General features: G+C 34.1%; 1 protein-coding gene across 1 annotated transcript; it reads right to left on the bottom strand.

The window, feature by feature from the left end:
• Positions 1–264: 264 nt before the first annotated feature.
• On the bottom strand, positions 265–4047 carry LOC120267960 (enoyl-[acyl-carrier-protein] reductase [NADH] 2, chloroplastic-like). Its single transcript, XM_039275640.1, has 13 exons — positions 3859–4047; positions 3110–3386; positions 2417–2526; positions 2248–2303; positions 2059–2143; positions 1933–1980; positions 1644–1718; positions 1438–1549; positions 1115–1166; positions 969–1020; positions 830–887; positions 648–746; positions 265–570 (listed from the first exon to the last, which is right to left on the bottom strand). Exons 1-13 carry the CDS (start codon positions 3874–3876, stop codon positions 440–442), a joined length of 1173 nt encoding a protein of 390 aa, XP_039131574.1. The 5' UTR covers positions 3877–4047; the 3' UTR covers positions 265–439.
• Between the last annotated feature and the right edge of the window lie 19288 nt (positions 4048–23335).

The following is a 23335-nucleotide window of genomic DNA, read 5'->3' on the forward strand; positions in this document are numbered from 1 at the left end:
ATGACATCTCTTTTCTGAGTCATCAACTTCATATATAACAAACCACGTATACTCACCAGTCCAAATAATCTTATTATAACAATATTATAACAAAAACTAAAAATAGAGGATTAAATCGTAATTATTTAAAGTTAGGTGTCCAAAAATAAAAAAATCTTCAAAGGACTATTGGGAATTTTTGTTCCTTTCAAACATGGTCCTGCCATAGTCCCATATAATTAACACCAAGCAATTCAAGTGCTATGAATTGAGAGCTGTAAAAGAATGAAAGAGAGAGAGAAATGGACTCTTAAGAGCTCTAAACAAATGTCTGCTTGTTTCATCAAAAGAAAAAGAAAAAAAAGCATGACAAATCATTCTACATTTCATTCGCTACAAATACGAAAATCCTCCATTATTAATCAAAAATTGGAAGTAAAAAAAAACTAAGTCAGATGGCTCATACTGCAAGTGTTGGACTATCACCTGCAAGTCCCATGACATTCAGTCCATTGTCCACATACACAACAGAGCCGGTAATCGCCGAAGCCAATGGAGATACCAAGAACGCCGCAGCGTTACCAACTTCATCTGCATTATTCATTTACTAGTGTTAACAAATTTCTGCATGCATGGGAATCAAATTTCGTTAAGAATTAGATATTCACCTGCACGCAACTCTTTCTGCAATGCTGCATTGGCGTAGGAGTAGTCAATCATTTTTTCAATGAAACCGATGGCTTTTGCTGCGCGGCTTCCTAATGGGCCTGTGCTCGAAGTTTAAATGAATACAAACAAGTTAAAATCTTTCTTTTATTGAGCGTGATGTGTCGAAGAATACTAGACATACCGGCAGATATTGTATTGACTCTGATTTGCCCTTTCTTCCCTGCTTCATAAGCTAGCACCTGCAACCGAAACATCAACCAATGCAGATCATGAATTAGAACAAGAACAAATGAGGATTTGAGGATCTAGAGATATCTTACTCTTGTATCACTCTCTAGAGCTGCTTTTGCTGAACTCATGCCTCCACCATAACTGCATGGTGATCAAAAGAAATCCAACTTCATATCTATAACTGATGATTTGTCTAGATTAGTGATTCAAGCAAACAAGCAAAATAACATTTTACCCGGGTATAGTCCTCTCAGAAGCAATGTATGTTAGGGAGATTGTAGCACCACCTGCGAAATAAACTATTAGTAAATTTCTTGTGAATATACAGTGAAAAATCATTGGAAGAGCTATATATGGAAGCAGGAAAATTTTTGATGATTAGTTTCTGTCTGTCATTAGCACAATACCAACTACAGAATCCATCAAGCTTGATGAATATAAGATCCTCTGTTCTCTATAAGTGCCACTATGCTTGTTGATCATCATAGACCTCCAATGAACCATCCATTATGGGCAAAATCAAAATTAAATAGGTTGCAGTATGCCTAGAGTAACTACCTGGATTCATTATTGGAAGGAAATGCTTGAGTAAGGAGACAAAAGAATAGCTTGATGCCGATACTGCAGTGAGGTATCCATATCTTGATGTCTCCAGCAGAGGTTTACTGACCTGTTAACAAGAAAAAATTGCTTGAGATTGAGTATCAATAAGGATTGCAAAAGGGGAAGTAATAGACAAAAGATTAAAGGAGCAAAAGATGAACCTCTGGTCCATTGGCAAGTGAATGAACAAGGATGTCAATAGTTCCAAAATCCTTTTTCACGGTTTCAACAACTTCCTGCACAAATGTTATTAAAGTCATATGCTAAGCAGATGAAGATTGTAACCATCTCACATATTAAGCATTTTTTATTGAATTGTTGGTCATAACCAAGTGATAGAGATAATGAGACTGTGCTACCAAAATTAATGTTTTTGTACACTGAGCAATCACGTATCCACCAAATCCAGAAAATGCAACTATGTAATAAAACAAGAAGATAGAAGTCTACCTTGACAGTCCAATTTGAGGCACCAGAATAACGTTTGTTTGTTTTAACCTACACAAAATACCACTCAAAATATTAGTTCACTTTACGATTTAGCATCCACAAATAGTCTGTATTTTTCCATCTTACATCCTCAGGAACATCCTCAGGGCCATCATAAACTGCATCCAATGGATAGACTTTAGTAATCTCCATAAGGGAACCATTCCGCAACCTGCACCAAATTCATTGCTGTGCTCATCATTCATATTTTACGGAGGGAAAACCAAACAGTGACTATCGCAGAAAAAGCAATGATAATTGTAGAAAAGCACATACACACGGGACTCATCGAATTTGCCACGTCTTAAACTAGTCTCAAATATGTTCAGTGCCTGCAGAAGTAAAAGCTCCAACTAAGATGGCAAACTCAGATAATATCCTGCTGAACAAGCATTCTTTTATTTTTATTTTTTAATAAAAGACAAGATGACTGCAGATCACATACAGGCACCCATGTACCAACTAGAATTTCAGCACCAGCAGCAGCAAGAGACTTAGCAATTGCCCACCCATAGCCATTGTCATCAGCCACTCCAGCAATAAACGCCCTTTTACCTGGACAAATTCAATCATATACACACCAGTATTAATAAAAGATAGAAGTTTATAGGTATATGGAAAAATGAAGTCCTCCACACAAACACACACACACACACACAAAGTTATAGGAGAAAAAGGATTCAAAAGGACATTAAACCATCTTCTAAAGCCAAAGAGAGAAACTGGATAAAAGACTATCTACATAAAAATTTAAAAGAAGACATAAAAATATGCTTCAGTTTATGATTGATCTTTATAAAATGACATTGTTTATTTTGAATGATAACACAATACAGATAAATGCTTATGGTAGAAATTAATGCAAAATAAGCATTTAATTCCTTAGTTTTACAGAAAGCCAACATTTGAATAGGCACATTGACAGACAAATGTGATTCCCTAAGCTATATGAGAGATTGCTTCTTCAAACATGTTTTAGCAATCCTAAGATGGAAATACAAGCCATGGACATCGGGAACTCAAATAAATTAGGAAACAATAAGGCATGGTGATATCAAAAAGCATAGCTATGAAAGAAGTGTCCATGAATGAAGACTAGTAACTAAAACAGGAAACACAAATAAGGTGAAATTCTTACCTCTCAAATCAATGGGCAAACCTGGAGCACTTCCCTTGTCACTATCTCCGGCCATAGCCCTTGTGACAAATGGATTTGAATTCATAGCAACAGGTGTGCAACTCATAGAGAAGGGCTGAACGGAGGAGATACGCCCAGAGCTTGCAAGTTTATATTGGGCAATGTCTTTCAATTCCAGAACCGAAATTGGTGATTTAGATGTAAACATCCTCCGAGAAGACACCACACTTGGCTTGACTGTCGCCATTTGCAATCCAGTAGCTGCCGTTGACGCCATCTACAATCAGAAAATAAGACTTCAAACCTTCAAAGATTCACTAGCATAAACAACAGCTTGATGGTCAAAGATTGCACTATTTGCTTCCAAACACAATAACAAAAGTTCAAACTTTGATTTCCAATGGAGACTTGCAATGATGCAAAGAGAAACAATAGCACAAATACATCAAAATCATAGCATCAAACTAAGCTCTCGATCCACCAGAACTCATACATTTACCACCATTGATTCAAAGCGTAAATCCACATTAACGTATCCTAACCCAAAAATCAATAGCAACAATCAAACAGAAGAACATATGGAACAAAAATCGCAACTTTATTGCTGTAAACCCAAAAGATCAAACCTTTTCAAGTTAAAATCAAATCTAAATGAACAATCATCAAATAGAGACTATTATGGATCAAATTCTTCAGCGCTTCTCCCAAAAAACCCTTGGAAAACAGAAGCTAGATCAAGAGAAACTCACCAAGCTGTTAGAAAACATAAAGTCCTCCTCGAATGAACTCGTCTAACACTCAAATCACATCTAAAAATAGAAAAAGAAAGAGGGAATCCTCACTCCTCGATGCTATCGAGGGGATCGTTCAAACCGAGGTGGATCTAAAGCTCAAGGCTTCGGAAAGATCGAAGAGCTCGCGCGAGGCCTCGTCTCTATTCACTCTTGCTTTTAGATTCGTGTTTGCAGGATTCAAAGCACCGCATTCGGAGAATGACGAAGGATGAGCTCTTATTCTTTGGACAGCATTTAGAGATTAAACATTACGTGGCTGAATATTATTTGTTGTGATGATATGATGTTTACTGCTGCTGTTCGTAAATGAACAGGTAATTTAGATTTTAGACGTTGGTATTGCTTTGAAAAGCTGAAGGAAAATGCCGAAGTAGTTGGTGAGTTTTTACTTATTATACCCTAGAAAAGATAATAATTGTTAAATTTGCATAACATTGGGGAAAAAAAAAAGTAGGGTGGCAATAATTCGCTCAGACCCACCGGCTCGGATTTACCAAGCCCAGAATAAAAAAAGTTGGGACATAAGTTTTGTAAATGTAGGCCGAGTCAGGATATGGCTTGGTTGTTCAGATTTAAATCCGGGCTGGGTTCGAACATGAAAATTAAAACAACCGAGCCCTATTACCTCCTAAAGTTTAAAAAATCCATTATCTTAGGCCCATTTGTTTTAAATCCAATATTCTAAAAACTTCAAACATATATTGTTTTCTTATTAAGACTTAGATTTTTGTATGATTTGAGTTAAGTTTTAGATTGTTGACGTTGTTTAATTTTCATTTAATATGAATTAAATTATTTTTTTATAATTTAATATTTGAGTAAACTTAAAAATAGTTTATAAAATTCGAATAAATTTGGACATCCGGATAATCCTATTTTAAAATAAACCAAGTTTGAACATGTTAAGTTTGTCTAAATTTAAAATCGAGCCGGGCCGGGTCCGACGCAATTTTTTCTATTTATATTAGAAGTTGTCCGAACCCAATTTTATCTGGACCCGGATTTTTGCTACCCTGGAAAAAAAAACATACTTTATTTAGAATAGAAGTTTTAGTTGAGTTTTATTAAAAAATTCTGATAATAAAATTTTGAGATGAAAATCTTGTCATAGGAGTTGAATTTGGAATTAATGGAACTAATCCTGAGATAAGTCTTAAATAGTGCTAGTTGAGAAATTAATAAGAGAAGCATTTATTAATTATTATTATTATTATTATTATTATTATTATTATTATTATTATTATTATTATTATTATTATTATACCTCATCTCTCATATAAAAAATAAACTCATTATTATCCGGTCATTAACATACCACCAATAACGGTTTTTATTTGATTTTAAAATGTTAAATAGTTATTTCTATAATTTTTTTTAATGAAATGTGGACAACCGGTGTCAGGGACATGGATATGCATAGATGTTAAGTTACTACATCAACACATCGTATAATTTGTGGATAACCATTATCAATTATTTTGAATTATACTAAGATTATTAGTATAAAATTAATTATTGATATTATTTTAAAATATAACACACCTTAATTCAAAATGTCCTAATTTCACTGTAGATATATTTTGGGTCCTAATATAGATAGGGCATTATGAGTTGGACTATCTATATATAACTCTTGAGAGGACCTTGCTTTATGCTATTTATTTGCATATCTCTTCGGTTCCTCATATACGGAGAGTTTTGTTTCTAGCAAGATAGAAAGAGAATAGTTAACTCTCTATTCAGGAATACAAATATGGGTACTCTGCCAATGCCAGGTATGCCACTTCATTTAAGTTTATGTTATTTTTATTTAAGATCATTTTATAATATGCATCTATCTTTATGATCTTTCGTTGTATAATTTGACAATTTCAACATCTCTATCTTGCATGAGATAAGCTTTGAACCCATTTTTTTTTATTATGACACGAACATCCTACAAAAGGGGGTTGGTGCCAATAGACCAAAAGTTTGTTGGTTATTTATGTAACTTTCAAATAATTAAAAAAACTTGTCTATATAATTAGAATGTTTTTTACTTTAATCCGAATAGGTTAACTATGGGGTTTTGTCTTAACTGGCCATTTAATTATTAGTTTGCATTTAAAAAATAATAATAATAAGTCACAAACTCTCCAACTTTGAGTTTGGAGTGCCAAAATATTGGCTATTCTTTGTGGTCTCATGGCTTATTTATTTATTGAAATTTTATAGACTAAAAAAATTTATAATTTAGTATGATTAATATAAACACATGCGTTCATTAAAACATTAAATTCAAGAGATAAGTGATGCAGTTTACTTGAATTTCATTATAAGTAATAGGTATAATTCTTTGAAGAGCCTCTCTATTTTTTAAACTTATTTTTTAGTCTCTCTATTTTAAATTGTAACCTAGTGTTCTGTTTGGTTGAAGATATCCCTAGGGATATCCCCAATTTAACTATTCCCAACACTTTGACAAGACATGGTAGAATTAATTGCGAATTTAAAATAATAATTCATTTTAAACCTAATTTAAAACAATAGTTAGTATTAATTGTTTCAAAAGAAAAAGACCACAATAACCCTCACTCAATTATTAACTGAACCCATGTGTTCAAATAGTGAAATGTTTTTTTTTTAAATCCATGAATGGTTGAGATGCTTTGAACCCCCATTGTTGACTTATGAATTGAAATGGATCACTATCATATAAACGATACCCATTAACACAAACAAATGCAAAAAAATCATGACCGTTGAAACACATGATTAACAAAAGAAACCAAATTAAATTCCTACCTTCATCTTCTTTCCCTTTGCTGCATCACCGACAGACCACTGTGACTCTCTCCCGATCCCTCTCTTCTCCATCTCCCAATCTACACAAAGAAATATTATCCCATCTCTCCTCCTCTCCACCCTCTCGAGTTGCACTATCTAGCTTGCTTCCACGGACCGATTCCTGGATGGGAGTGACACCGTCAACAAGCAAAGCTTGGGTGAAGATATGCTTGTAGAAATCCTCTGTCAAAAGATTTCTCTTCTCTGATTTAATTATTTCGTTTTTTTTATAGATTAAAGAAAGTTACCTTCTTCTTCATGTCTTTTATTTATTAATGGCATCACTTTTTCTCATACCAAAAAAGCTCACTGACCGACTAAATAAAGTGTACATTTGACCCTCAACCACATGATCTAATGCCTGTAAGCACTGATCTATGTTTGGAAGGCATTAGATTATTAAGATCTAATGGTCAAAGTTTTTAGTGACTAGTCAGCTAACAATAGATTAAAGTTGAATTTTTAGTGACTAGTCCCACATCTCAACCAAGAATGTGTAGAATCTTTTATCTATTATACTTTCATGGCGGTTTGATGATCATTTCATACATCTCCAGATTTTCTTCTTTGTCAGATAATGGCAATATTCCACATTCATTGGCATAGTTTGTTTATTTGATTATATTGTCTCCATAGATAACTTATTCAATTTTGTACCTTGTCTCTCATCCTTTCTTTTGTTACTTGCCAGTGTGTCATGCGAAGCCAATTTTAATGGAGGACACAGGACAAGGGAGCCAACCAGTGCCTGGAGGGAATCCCGAACATGTAGGTTCCCATCAAGATGTGCAGAGGCTATCGCGCAGGAATAATTGGACGATTTCTAGTGATGAAGCATTAGTCGACCTGTTGTTGGAGGAAAGCTCGCAGCCCGGTGTGTGTTCGGGTTCCTTTCGACTGTAAGAATGGTTAAGAATATGGAATGCGTACCAAAAAAGGACCAAAGAAGACACCACTTTGCCCCAATTGAAAGGTAGATGGAAGACTTAGAACAAGCTATACAAGTTGCATTCGTCATTGGTTGGTAAGAGTGGATGGTTGACACGTCCGAATATGCGTGTGTGTACCGCAAGTGCACGGGTGTCGAAGTAATAAATACCCGGTGAGTCGGGTAGTCGAATCCACAGGGAACAGGGCTACTAGTACTAACTTCTTCTCTGCTATCTAGCCTAATGATAATGGGATAGTGTGGTGATCTAATGTGCGAAGAGATGAACACCGGAGACAAATATGCAAGGGTAAAATGGAAGAAGAATCTCAATCGAGAAAGTGGGGTATTCGGGCATTGCTCCCCTAGGATTCAGGTATTAGGTACCGGATAAGCAAAGTGTTTCTATGATGAGTAAGTTAAGTCGTGGAAATCCAAACATAATCGGGTCTATCTCTAGATCACCGATACTAGTCCCCTACGAGGTCCCGGTGGAGAAATTGCTCAATCTCAACACCTCACACCACATATGACCGCAAAGCACTCTAGGGATTCCAAATTGTGTATCCAATTCCTAAAGATTGATCCAACCCCTAATTCCCGTGAAGGATCCTAACCCCCTACAAGGTCCCGGGCGGAGAAATCGAGCAATCTCACGCCTCCCACCAAATATGGTTGCATAGAGCTTAGGGAATGGAGATAGAATACACCAATCGGAGGGAAAGGGGATACTTCACTATCTCATGATTCACCCTCTCAACCCTCTTCAATCTTGAGGTTCTAACCCTAATGGAGATCTCTCTCCCACCAAGGCAACAAATCATGCAAATCCAATCAACCACAAGGATTAATTAAACAAACAAGCAATGAGAATACAAGATTAAAAACTTAATCAAACTCGGATTAAATAGAAACACTAAGCAAATCCACAAAAAGATGAGAATCCTAGGGTTCACAAGCCCAAATACCCTCTAGGGTTTTAGCTCTCCATGGAGCAACATACAAAAACACACCATCAATGAATGAAAGTACATTAAAACCATAGAAATAAACCCCTTATATATGAACCGATGGCCTTGATGGAGAGCTTCGACGTCTTGAAGGACCCACTCCAGCTAGGTTCACCGGTGGCTTCCTTTATGCTATGACGGAGGAGGAATCGATCAAAGTTGGTGACGAAGCGCCTCAAAGCCGCAAAGACCTCCTCTCCAAAACCCCTAGCCGCCTCACCCTCAAGAGCCGCACAAAAGATGAGAAAGAATAGGGCAAAACGGCTATTTATAGGCCTTAGATCGCGTCGTCACGTGCCCTCACGCCGCCCTGTGGATTTTTCCACGCGCCTGCGGGCTCGCAGATTTCACGCGGCGCGCTGAATTTCCACGCCGCCGCTGAATTTCCACGCCGCCGCGTGAACAGTGATTCCGCTACAGATCGCTACAGGTGAAATTGCTGCAGTACTTTTTCACAAAAACGCGATCCGAACACTCTTCTCTAAGGCCACATGTCCGGGCACACGTCCCATGTGGTAGGCTATAAAAACTTTTCTTCATCGACGTATCTTTGAGAGGTCTTGCAATCTTCACAAAGAGAAGGAATATGAAGATGTGGGCTGCCTTTTGTGCCCCTTCCAAATGGTGAATTGACTTGAATCTTCTTGGAAGTTGGCACACATCTCCACGCTTTATGAACCGCTCTCGTGTCTTGGTCCTTGAATTGAACAAGAACTCCCAACATTGTGTCTTTATAGCCTATCTTTGCTTCCTTTTTACTCTTCAAGGCATTCACAACCTATATGCATAAAAGAACACCAAATACACAATATGAGACATAAACCACAGTAAAAATGATGCTCAATGCATGTAAAACATATATAAAAATATGTCTACTCAAGCACTTATCAATGGTCATGGGATTTTGACACTCAACGACCAACCCCTGGTTGTCCAATAGTGTGGGAGGAGATTATTAAGGTAAGCATCATTTGTACCTTCTTGCAATGATAGGTTTTTGGCAATAATGGAATCTCAAATATGCATAAAACAAATAGGAGTTCATAAATTTGATAAGCCATTTGGACTGAGTCAAAGATAAAATCTCAGCATAAGCAAAACAACAATTAATGGGAGAAGCCACGTAGAAATTTAGGTTATACAACATCATGGAATTGTGATCAATCTTTAGTAATGATTATCTAGCATTACTTTAACCGCCCTAAAATGCATATGAAAACAGTGACTCTGGATTATGTGAGCCATACAAATGTGGTTCATAAGATGCAAGATGGGTTTGATAACAAAGCCCACTTATTAAATCCAAGTGCTGCATTTCTTTAAAGAGATCCTAATCTTTTATATCACCAAAAATCAAGCCCCGCACTAGAGATCCTAATCATTTTGCTTATACCTAATTCAGTATATTCTTTGAGCCACTATCACATGCCTAAGTTTGTATTCGCTCCTCCTACATTAAGCCATAATTGCAAGCTAACATGCAGCTCAACAAGGAATACAAGGTTTGCCGAGATAAGTCTTTCCCATTGTTTTTGAAGATCCATGATCTTATGGCTTCATCCACCACAAATGGGCAATACGCTAGTCACAAGGGTGGCTTCGTGAGAGGCGATGATCTTGTTGTTAACTTGGACGAGGGATCCGATTCGTCGGATAGTCCCATGCTTGAGGTTGGGAAGGACACAATCCCATCGCACTCAACGGGCAAGAAAGTTTCTTACAACAATGCCGGATCATCCAGGACTAAAAGGAAACAATTAGAGCACCAAGCCCTAGTGTCTCAAAGAAGAAAAGTTCTGACCACACGGTGGATGCGCAGAATCGATTAATATCTTTGAGTGATCGTAGAAGGAAGATCATGGAACAAAGCAAGGAAGAGGACGATAGTTTCTCCTTTAAGACTTGCATGGAGAAGTTGTCCTCCATGTCGAGCGTCAGTGATGTGGAGGTATGTGTTGCGACCGAGGGATTAAAATCGCGTGAAAATAGGATTTTCTTCATGACTATGCGACAATCGGTTATAGATTGCTGGTTGAGTCTACGTATGAAGGAATTCCGTCAGCAGGTAGTGGTAGAATTTTAATTATAATTCATGTGTTTTCTATATAAGAACAATATAATGAAAAACTGTATATTAATTTGTAGTTATTCTGTTTAATTGTGTTATTCAAGCTATGTACATGCATTACTTGGTTTGAAAGACTTATAGCAAAAGCCTCACCTTTCCATTCATCTTATTTTATGTACTTTTTATTCTCTCATCAACAACTTTTGCTTTAGGTTTTTTGTGCTAAGCTTAGTTTTAGTTTTAGACATATCAATCATAGATATTCTACTCTATAGACATGTATTCTTGCCAACAAAAATTGTCTTCGCATGGAGATATGCATGTGTTTCCATTTGGTTTTTATATGCAATTGGTTTTGGTTAGGATTAATTGTAAATATTTAAGACTGTGCTTTTAAAATATATGCATGTGTTTCTAAATTATGTGCAGCTGCTTTGACTAATGATTTTAAACCCAATTCAGGAGTAGTTTCCAAGTTATGCTCGAAGTTCTTGGATGGGGTGATGTTTCAGAAGCTGAGAATATATGTTCTGTATGGACATTATCTAGATAACAAATGCTAGTGGATTTGTTGTATTTCATGAATTTTTGTAAATGCAGTAAGTAATGAACTATTTGATATGTAAGTTCTAAACTTTTTTTGAATAATGAACTATGCTTATGTAACAACTGCAGTTGGGTACTATGATATGTGAGATTTTTTTTATTGCATTGTTTGTTGTGGAGTGTTTAAATGGATGGCACAATTATTTGAGATGAAAAATTATTGGTTCTCAATTGTGTGTGTGTATTATATATTATACAGTTGGCTCTTCAAAGTTGTTCCTAAATGACATCAAATTTTGGAGCATAGCTTGCTATTGTGAGCATAGCTTGTACGGAAATAGATGTGTTGGAGTAATGTGAATCAACAGGACATGATGAATGCCTTTTCTATCTTTATCTCTGTTTTGAATGTGAAGCAACAAGAAGGAATAAATATGAAGCAATTTTAGCAATATGAATGTGCAGCATAGATGATGGAGAGGCCGTGGGAGGAGGAGTTTGAAGAGGAAGAGGTGGAGTTAGGCATAATAACCTATTTGTTGCGGGACAGCTTAGCGTATGAAAAGTTTGTTCCACTAAAACTAATGTCTTCTTCTTTGTTTGTTAGTACATTAATTAAGCTTGCTTGTGATTAACAAAGTTAGGTAGCTATTACCTGATCTCCCATTCTTCTTGCTTCCATTGTAAATTAATGAACTAACTATTTACTTTCTCTCAACATGATTGTATTTTTCATTGAACTACTTATGGGTCTATTATACTCAAGTCTTAAACATAATTATAATTTAAAAGAGCTCAAATGATGTTCGTTCCCATAGATTGGAATAGAATTGCTAAGATTTTAGCAGTCCAAAGCAAAATGTCACATGCATAATCTATTTATCATTAATTAATGGATCTCCCAAGGTGGCTAACAAAGAAAGTAGTTCAAACGGGTTTTCATTTAAAGACCTTAATTTTGTTAGTGCATACACAATTTGTATTAGATAAGGTTTAAACCTACTTTCTAAATATAATACTAACACCTTATACATGGACTTGTTGCCAATAAATCATGATATCACTGCCCATCCTTGCTAACTTGAGATTGTATTATGAAGTCTCCATATTACTAATGTTGTTTAAGTTTTGGTCCCTGTCAACCTTTCCTATGCAGTTACTTTTTAAACTTTAATTATTTATTTATTTATTTTAATTTTTTCATGCATTGTTTAAGAAAAAAACACATTCATTCATTAAAAAACTTAACAAAAACTATAATATGATGAGAAAGCATGAGCATGATGATGAGAAGCATAACATGAAAATACCTACATTCTAGATTAATAATTATTATTACAAAAAGCAATAATCTTTTAACAAAAAATTCTAGATTGAAAAAAATTATAATCTTTTAATAAAAGACATAAGAGAGAGGACAATTCTATAAATGGTTTTAAATTATATTGGGATTGAAATCAATTAATAATATAATTTGTGTAATATTTTTTATAATTTTTTTGAGAAAAAACCTACATTCTAGATTAATAATTATTATTACAAAAAAGCAATAATCTTTTGACAAAAAATTCTTTTGTTAAATAGTTTTTTTTGCTCTATATGAGAAAATAGAAATAATTTTTAATTATATTTTATTTTTCTATCTCAAATGGGATAAATGGTAAGAAATTTAAAATTTTTAATTATATATAATATATAATGTTCAAATTTTTTCTTGCCATTATCAGTGAGACCCACATAAGGATGAGGCAACCACAACACACTTGAACATTCGCAGGTTCTACATTTGTTAGAGACATTTTTGACGGACACCCGAGAAGGGCATATAACCAATGTTTTCAAAACCGGACCAGAAAGTGAACCGGCCAAGCAACTGAGTCATGGGTCAATCGGTTGGACCGGATGACCCAGTTTGGTCGAACCAAATGATGTAATAATTATATATATATATATATATATATATATATATATTCTTCAAAATTCTATACTCACATATATATTCCATGTCCAATTTAATCTAATGACAAAAAACTACACCTTATTCATCACATAATGTCAAATGACAAAAACAATGTTAAAGAAAAACATCTAAATAATAGTACAAAAATCTAACAATATTACAAAGAAAAAAAATTTAACAAGGTCACAATATAAATGAAAATTTAACATGGTCTCAAAAACATGAAAATATTTTAACAAAGTCACAACAACATCACAATAACATGAAAAGAAAATTTAACATTGTCACAAGACTTGTGGCAACATGAAAGAAAATCTAACAAGGTCACAAGACTCACAACAACATGCATACATGAAAGATAAAAGGTTTAGCAAATAAAAATCATAACATCTTCATCTAATTTCTTGGAGGGGGTCGAGGTGGGGATGGTAGCCAATCTTCTTCATCTAAATTATTGCTAGTCATTCCTTGAAAACCGACTATTTCATGGTCACTATCTTCGGTGATTATCACATCATCTTGTTCATCATCACCTAAAAATTCATTTCATGAATTAATATTTATGAATATGAAGCATTGACATTAAATATAATTAATAGTTAAAAAAGAGTTAGAAACTTAACCTTTAGATAGCTTAGTTGATTGCTCACTACCTCTAGGTTGCTCCTCCAACATGTTCTCTAATTCATTATAGTCAAGTTCTCCTTTTGGTTTTTCTTCCACGACCTAAAATTCAGTTTTGTCAATTGATTCATAATCCACTAGATCGTAAGATCTATTTTTAGAAGATGACCTATAAAAAAAAAAGCAAAATATTGAATAAAAATAATTTGTATGTAAAGAGGACTTGACAAATTAAAAGTTTAAAACCATAAATGTCATACCTATGTTGCAAACATAGATTATAGTGAACATACACCAAGTCATTAAGTCTTTGATGCTCCAATCTATTCCTTTTTTTGGTATATATACGTTCAAACACACTCCAATTACGTTCAGAACCAGAAGAAGAAGCAGTTTGACTAAGAACTCTAATAGCTAATTTTTGCAAATGAGGCACATCACAACCAAAGAATTTCCACCACTCATCTATGAAAAAAATACAAAACTATATTAGTAAACAATCATATAACTAAATTTAAAAAAAATCAGATTTATTCTTACCAAGAGTAGTAGTTTTGCAAGCAATTAAAGCAAGTGGCCGACTAAAAGTCTTCTGCCTTTCTCTAAATATTCTCATCTCTTCCATTAAATCACTTGATTTAAACAAACTTTGCCGCTCAATCACATCAAGTATACCACATTGAACCTCCAACTTTTGGCACAAGTTTTGCTCACTAAATTGAAATGCCGGATTCAACCAATATGCTAAAACATGTATCCCCATGCTCAAGGTCCTATTCCATCAATCTTTGATAATGGAAGTATAAGGCTTATACAAGTGCTTCTTATTTTTGAATAAGTCTTTAATTCCCTTGCGAGCCCTATATATCCCATCATATATATATCCCATTGCCGGCTTCTCATCGGAATACAAATTCTCAACAAACATATCAATGGACCCATAATCTTCACAACTATCAAGCAATTCTTCCAAAAATTTTCATCCAAAACAATTTGCTTAACTTCTTTTCCTTTTTGCACTTTGAGGAATTTTTTATAATCTGAACAAACAACCAATGATTGTAAGTAATCTTTGTGGTCATATAAACTCTTCAATGCAATAAAATTTGTGGCAAAACGAGTAGCTCCGGGACGAATAACTTCTGTACACTTTGGTTGTTTTCTCAACCAATTCAAAATCCACTTATGATTATAAATGAACACTGTAATCTTTGAAGCAAGAACTGCCAAACTCTCAACAGTTGCCATTTTAGCAATGTCTTTCATAATTAAGTTTATGCAATGAGCAGCGCATAGAGACCAATATATATCAGAATATTTCTCTGCAATCTTCTTTCCAACAACCTAATAATTAGCTCCATTATCTGTCATCACATGCACTACATTTTGAGGACCAACCATCTCAATGATTTCAGAAAAAAAGATTACATAATGTCCGAGCATCTATAATAAAACCTGAAGCATCAACTGATTTAATTAATGGTATTCCTTTAGGAGAATATACCAAGAAATTGATCAATGACCTCTGCCTATTATTTGTCCATCCATCGCCCATAATTGTGCATCCTATTTCAGCCTAAGTCTTTCGAAAATCATCAATAATTAATTTCACTTGTTGCTTACAATCTCTCAACAAATTCACCCTCAATGCATGTATGTAGGACCTGTGTGCCATGGCCCATACTTGCTATCTTGCTAATTGCAGTTTGATAGAATGGAGAATTGACAACATTCAATGGTATACATGCATCATAAAGCCACATAGCAATTGCCATATCCGTATCATGCCACCTCTCTTTACTTTGCATAGAAGCTTTTTTAGTTGGTTGGGTAGGATCGCCAACTCCATGTTTAAAATAAGACCCAATGGCACAACTAGCTTTTCGTTTCCCTTTAGAGGATATCTCCACACATGTACTACTTTTACCAACCATAACATCATCACCTTGGCATTCATGCATAGACTCTCCATAAAGATCGGTATAATCATAAACTCCTTTTTGGCTTTTTGAACATTTTCTTGTAATGATCCTTGAATAAAGCGAACATCAGAAGGGACTTTTTTGCATGAATCAACATTGCCTTTTGATCCGGCAAGATGTTGTTTCATTCGGTTGATTCCCCATCCGCATTTTGCTTTTAGCAAAAATTACAAATGAAGATCCTTCTCCCTTGAGAATTTTGCCCCTCAGTTACATATCTCCATGCAATATCTTTTTTTTGTTAGATATGTACACCAGAAGAAATTTGCTCATTAGATTCAACTTCATTTGACGGTGTTGATTGAGGGCTTTTTTAAAAAAAATATTACAAAAAAAAATATTTACTAAATTATGCATGTTTGGGATTATTTACCAAAATACGCAGGTCGGTGGAAAACGGTAAAAATTTCCCCATTTTCAGCTTTTTTTTAATTTTTTTTATTTTAAAATATAGAAAATCGGAGAGTTTCTCCCGTTTTCATTTTTTTTAAATTTTTTTAATAAAAAAAAGGAAAACGGGAGTTACTCTCCCGTTTTCCTTTTTTTTTATTAAAAACCTGAAACAGATAAAGCTCTTTTGTCCTTAATTGCTGTTTTTTTTTTTGGAAAAAGTTGAAAAGCCAAACAAGAAAACAGAAAAACAAAAAATTAAAAAGATAAGTTCCTCGAAACACAGAGGTCTTCACTCCTTGGCTTTTTCACCAATGCTTTTATTAAAAAGCAAAAACAAGAACACTGAGTAATAGCCTTTAGTAACGGATATAAATTTATCCGTTGAATTATTTTATTATTATTATTTTTATATAATTCCCACTTCCCACTTCATACTATCGCCTCCTCCATTCTCATTTTCTCCTATTTTAATCTTACTTCAAGTTCTAATTGTGCGGGTGTTTTCTACTTACACGTGTACGGGATTTCTGTTGATAATTTTCGATGGCATTCTTAAGATTACAGAGTGATCACATTTCATCCATTTTGTCGGAAAAGGTAATATTTTTGTATACTTAGATAACTTTGAAATTAATTATTTATTAATAATTATATTAAGACATTAGTTTCAAGTAATAATTTTTTATGTCATAATTATTAATCGTATTAATAATTATCTTATTAGCGGCCGAAGCATGTTTAATTAGATAACACACTATATTTTTAGGATAATTTTTTTATTAATAATTGTATTATGTCATAATTAATTATTGTATTAATAATTGTTAACGTCGAAGCATGTTTACTTAGAATACCTAGTATATTATTTGGTTATTTTTTATTAATAATTGTATTAAATCATTATTTTATATTAATGATTGTATTATATCATAATTATTAATCATATTAATAATTATCTTATTAGCACCCCAATCATGTTTAATTAGATAACACACTATATTTTTAGGGTAATTTTTTATTATTAATAATCGTATTATGTCATTAGGTTTTATGAATAATTTTATTATGTCATAATTAATTATTGTATTAATAATTGTTATATTAACCGCTAAGAATGTTTATTTAGATAACCTAGTATATTATTTGGTTATTTTTTATTAATAATTGTATTAAGTCATTATTTTATATTAATAGTTGTATTATATCATAATTCTTAATCGTATTAATAATTATCTTATTAGCACCCCAATCATGTTTAATTAGATAACCCACTATATTTTTAGGGTAATTTTTTTATTATTAATAATCGTATTATGTCATTAGGTTTTATGAATAATTTTATTATGTCATAATTAATTATTGTATTAATGATTGTTATATTAACCTCAAAGAATGTTTATTTAGATAGCTTAGTATATTATTCGGTTATTTTTTATCAATAAATGTATTAAGTCATTATTTTATATTAATAATTATATCATGTCATAATTATTAATCGAATTAATATTAATCTTATTAGCACCCCAATCATGTTTAATTAGATAACCCACTACATGTTTAGGTAATTTTGTTTATTATTAATAATTGTATTATGTCATTAGGTTTTATGAATAATTTTATTATGTCATAATTAATTATTGTATTAATAATTGTTATATTAACCTCGAAGCATGTTTATTTAGATAACCTAATATATTATTAGGCTTTTTTTTTATTTATAATTGTATTAAGTCACTATTTTAGATAACCTAGTATATTATTAGGTTAATTTTTTATTGTATTAATAATTGTTATATTATGGCTGAAACATGTTTAGTTAGATAACCTAGTATATTATTAGCACACCAATGTTTATGGTTTACTCTTCAATCATATTGAATTTTTCGATGGCATATGTTCGGATTTATGATTTTTTTCGTGTCTTATATTTTTCCAGTCAACCTATTTTATTTTTCCATTTAATATGAAATTGATTAATTTATAACTTTCTACAGCCTAATCGGGTTCTTAGGTGTAGACTTGTGTCTATCGCAGAGCCTCCTCCACAAATCATAGGCCTTTTAAGAGAAGCCTGGTTCTATCATGCGGCTCAAATTCTTAATTTCTGAATTGATGCCGCTCTTGTGAGCGCATTAGTGGAGAGATGGCCGATTAGAACACACACATTCCACCTTACATGCGGTGAGACAACAATCACGTTGGAAGATGTGGTACTATTACTTGGCTTACCGATTAACGGCCACGAAGTCATCGGGCAGATTTTCGGCTTAGGAAGTGCTGTCTGTGCAGAGTTGCTCAGAGTGGTCCCACCGACGGAGCAAAGGAAAGGTCAGAGTATAACTCTAACATGGCTTGAGGAAACATTTGGCATGTTGCCATACGATGCAAGTCAATGACAGATAGAATGCCATGCACGTGCCTATATCCTAAGGCTTATCGGTTGTGTCCTTATGCCAGATATGTCTCATAACATGGTATGCACTGAAACGTAAGAAATGCAATGACAGGATATTTGTTTCAGAAACAAATATCTTGGCCAATATCAAATGCAGTAAACATGGTATGCACGAGGAGCACTCATCTCACGACCAAGTGATCTAAAAGCTGATTTGATAAATTCATGGCGATCAGATATAAAGCATATTCTTTGTTGTGGTGTTACACTGGAACGTAAGTTGCCAAGAAGAAAGTCCATGCACCCAACGTTTCTCCTTCGATAATGGCAAAACCAATCGGCAGGATATTTTTATTACCGTCTTGTGCGATTGCCAACAACAAAGTGCCTTTGTATTTGCCATAAATATGGGTGCCATCTATCCGGACGACCGGGTTTGCAATATTTGAAACCCTCCAAGCGAGAGGGAAGCTCTAGAAAAACTCTATGAAAGATTCGAGCATCACGTACTCGTAAGGTCCATCGTATCGTCGGGTCGGGTCTCAAGATCAACTATTATCCCAGTGAACAAACTGCTGCAACACCGATAGCCATCTTGGTAATTCATCTGAGGACTCCTCCCAATTGCCAAAATGTCGCTTTAACCGCTTTTGCTTAGCTGCCCATACTTTCCTATATGTCGGTGTGTATCCGTGATCGATTTTTTTGATCTCCGCTATTAAAAATCGATACATTGATGCTTGGTCGCGTTGGACTAGTGCTTGTATTTGACGACAAATCATGTTTGAATCCAGACTCGAATGATCCCTCGCGAGATCATTGTTGATGAACACGTGTGAGGCCCAGTGTACTTTGTAATTTCCCAAAGCTGTCTCCGCTTGCTGTAGGATGCGTGAACCCTCCAATTGCACCCATCGCCATATGACTTACATTTACCGGAGTATCGAGTCGAATCAGACTCAATAACTTTGTATTCGATAGATTTAAGTAAGCAGTAATGCTTAATTGCGATCACAGCATCATCTTTGCTTCGAAACCTCATGCCTACATGAAGATCTCCAGTTGTCGTTGCTCCAGTTAATGTGTCGGCATACAATAAAGGGTACTCTGAAAATTCTTGTGCCGACATTGCTTCCAAATCAAGGGTCCGCATATGTGCTAGAGGCTCCATTAATGCCATCATGAAATTATGGCTGGTCATTGGAACGTCTTCAAGATTGCATTCATCTAACTGAATGTCATCAACACTTTGCTTCAGTGTCTTCCCCAAAGCTATCACCATCGTCGTCCTCATCGTCTCCACTGGATCGGCCATACTGACAGAATTCGGTTTCATGAGTATCATGAAAAGAACTTGTTCCGCCTTGTAGATGTTGTGAATTAGTAAAATAATTATTGGGTGGTGGATCATCTTGTGCTCTCCACTTCGTAGAGAGCCGTTCAGGTTCATTAACTTGGCATGGTGATGAAATCCTCTCCCGTCTCAAATTGCGTTGAACTTTGTCATCTGGGGTAGTTTGTTATTGGGAAGGAGCACCCTCGAAAGTTGCAGCGCTGAACTCCACATACAATTCAATAATGCCAATATCTGGATTTCTTTTGTGGCAGTCGAACATCATCCGGACATCTCGGTCATTACGCAATTTGAATGACTGATAGCAAATCTTACTAGATCCTGAAGAAATTGGGAGCCGGTATTTGATACATGAAACTCCTTGGTTGTCAATAGTCTCAATGCTTTCTTCAATCGATCTCTTTAAATTTTCGTAAGAGATGTCATCTTTGACATAAAAATATGATTGATCCTCCGACGAAAATATAATTGTGTCTTCACTAGCAATTATTGAACCATTGTAGTAAACCAATACAAGTGAAGTCTCTGTTATTGTTGAAGACAAGAAGAAGAAGTATGGGTGAGTGAGTGAGTAAATAGTGTGCAAGAGTGAAAATGGGCTACTAATGTTGGTTTATATAAAGAGCTCGAATTTTGAAAATTTCATTTATGAACATTGCAGGTTTGACCGGGCTACTAATTATTGATTGGTGCAGGTTTGACCAACCTATTTTGTGCTAAGTACTGACTGGTGCAGGTTTGACTGTCATACTTTGTCCTAATCACTGAGCGGTGCACATTTGACCGACGTACTTCATGCTGACTGGTACAAGTTTGACTGTCCTACTTTATCCTAATCACTGAGTGGTGCAGGTTTGACCGGCGGATTTTGTGCTTACTAGTGCAGGTTTGATTGTCCTGCTTTGTCGCAATCACTGAGTGGTGTAGGTTTGACCGACGCATTTTGTGGTAAATGGTGCAGGTTTGACTGCCCTACTTTGTGCTAATTACTAAGTGGTGTAGGTTTGACCGGCGTACTTTGTGCTAATCACTGACCGGTGTAACTTTAACCGATCTACTTTATACTAATTACTGACTAGTGGAGGTTTGAGTGACCTACTTTGTACTAATTACTGACCGATGCAGGTTTGACTGACCTACTTTGTGCTAAGTACTGACCGGTGCATGTTTGACCATCTTATTTTGTGTTAATTACTGACCGGTGCAGGTCTGACCGACATACTTTGTATTAATTACTGACAGGTGCAAGTTTGGCTGTCCTACTTTGTGCTAATTGCTGATCGGTGTAGGTTTGACCAACTTACTTTGAACTAATAATTGACCGGTGCAAGTTTGACCGACATACTTTGTGTTAATCACTGACAGGTGCAGGTTTGACCGTCCTACTTTGTCCTAATTAATTACCGATACAAGTTTAACCAAACTACTTTATGCCAATTATTGACCGGTGCAGGTTTAACCGACCTACTTTGTGCTAATTACTGACCGGTGCTTAGTACTGACCGTTGCACTTTTCATTGTCCTACTTTGTGGTAATTATTAACCAGTGCAGATTTGACAGTCCTACTTTGTGCTAATTACTAACGGTGTAGGTTTGACCGTCCTACTTTATACTAACTACTTACCGTTGTAGATTTAGCCATCCTATTTTGTATTAATTAATTACCGGTGCAACTTTGACCATTTTATTTCTAATATTTTTCGAGATTCATAGTTTTTTTTAATAAAAGGTTAATATATATACATATATATATATCAACCATTATTTTTTAATTAAAAATTAATTATATAAAAAGAATTCTTTTAAGATAACAGCCAGTAACTACATCAGTTTTTTTTAAAAAAAAAGGGAAAACGGGTTCCGTTTTCTTTTATTAAAAAAATTTAAAAAATTATGAAAACGGGAGAGTTTCTCCCGTTTTCATAATTTTAAAATAAAAAAAATAAAAAAAAACTGAAAACGGGGAAAATTTTACCATTTTCCACCAACCTGCGTATTTTTTTAAATAATCCCAAACATGCGTAATTTAGTAAATATTTTTTTTTGTAATATTTAAAAAAAAACCGTTGATTGAGACCCAATAATTTCCATCTATTTGCAATCCACAACACAAATGGAAAAAGAATCAACATCTAAACACTCTCCAAAAATTTTGGTACAATTATCATAATAATTAATAAATGAACTACAAAATTGATCATGACTCATAACCTAATCACAATTTAAACATACCACTAAAAATAGCAATTTTGGTACAATTACCATAAAAAATTAAAAATGAGCTTAATTAAGAAATGATCACAATCTATATACTCACCCAATCCCCATAATCACCGCCATCACAAGACAACTTTTTTTTTATAATCATCATCATCATCATCATGAGAAATTAACTCAAAATTCACCACCAAACTATCACATAACATTGGACCAGAAATCTAAGACTTCAATTAATTTCTTTTTTAAAATAATAATAACAATCCCAAAAATTGAGATAATAGTTTGAAATGATTAAATATTAAAAAATAAACAAATTGAGTATGAAGGGATATATGCTTACATTACTGAATTTTGATAACAATACGTTTTAGGTACATTAGTTTCAGTTGATAATTAAGATTAAAATAATCATGGAAGAATATTAAAAACTAATGATAATTGATGGTGTACTAGTTAGCACGTCCAAACCATCAAAGCATAAGATATACATGGACCATCAAAGCAGCTTTTAGTCTATGAAAATTGATTGCTAGCAAAACCAAGCTTTAAGTGGAAAGGATGGTGGATCCAAGAAAGTGCACTTGGAGTGTCATAACTCATAAGACTTAGACATGCATGATTCTGAATTGATAATAATAATAATAATAATAATAATAATAATAATAATAATAATAATAATAATAATAATAATAATAGTAATCATTGTCAAGTCCTAATATCAATTGCCATTTTAACATAGCTGCAAATAAAAGTGACAGTGCCGGCAACAAAGACTACATAAGATAGTAGAGAACTAATAGAAATTCTCATTCCAGTGAAGTTCCTAAATAAATTAAACTCACAACAATCTAATAACAAAAAAAAAAAAATCATACCTTTAGATCTGGACAAAAAGATCAAGCCCAAGCAAAATTGATACCAAGGTAGGCAGCTAAACAATGACAAAACTTATAAAAAGATCTCCATACCCAACTTCTTCCCAGAACCGAAAAGAAAAAAATGTGAACAAAAAGAGTAAATCATCAAAATAATAGCACTGAGATCTATAAAAATTTCAAATAACAATTTCTATGGGCAAATATGAAACAAGTCAGCATCTTTGAACTTTGAGAAATAAAATGACAT

This window comes from Dioscorea cayenensis, chromosome 8, assembly GCF_009730915.1.
Source record: "Dioscorea cayenensis subsp. rotundata cultivar TDr96_F1 chromosome 8, TDr96_F1_v2_PseudoChromosome.rev07_lg8_w22 25.fasta, whole genome shotgun sequence".
NCBI classification, from domain to species: domain Eukaryota; kingdom Viridiplantae; phylum Streptophyta; class Magnoliopsida; order Dioscoreales; family Dioscoreaceae; genus Dioscorea; species Dioscorea cayenensis.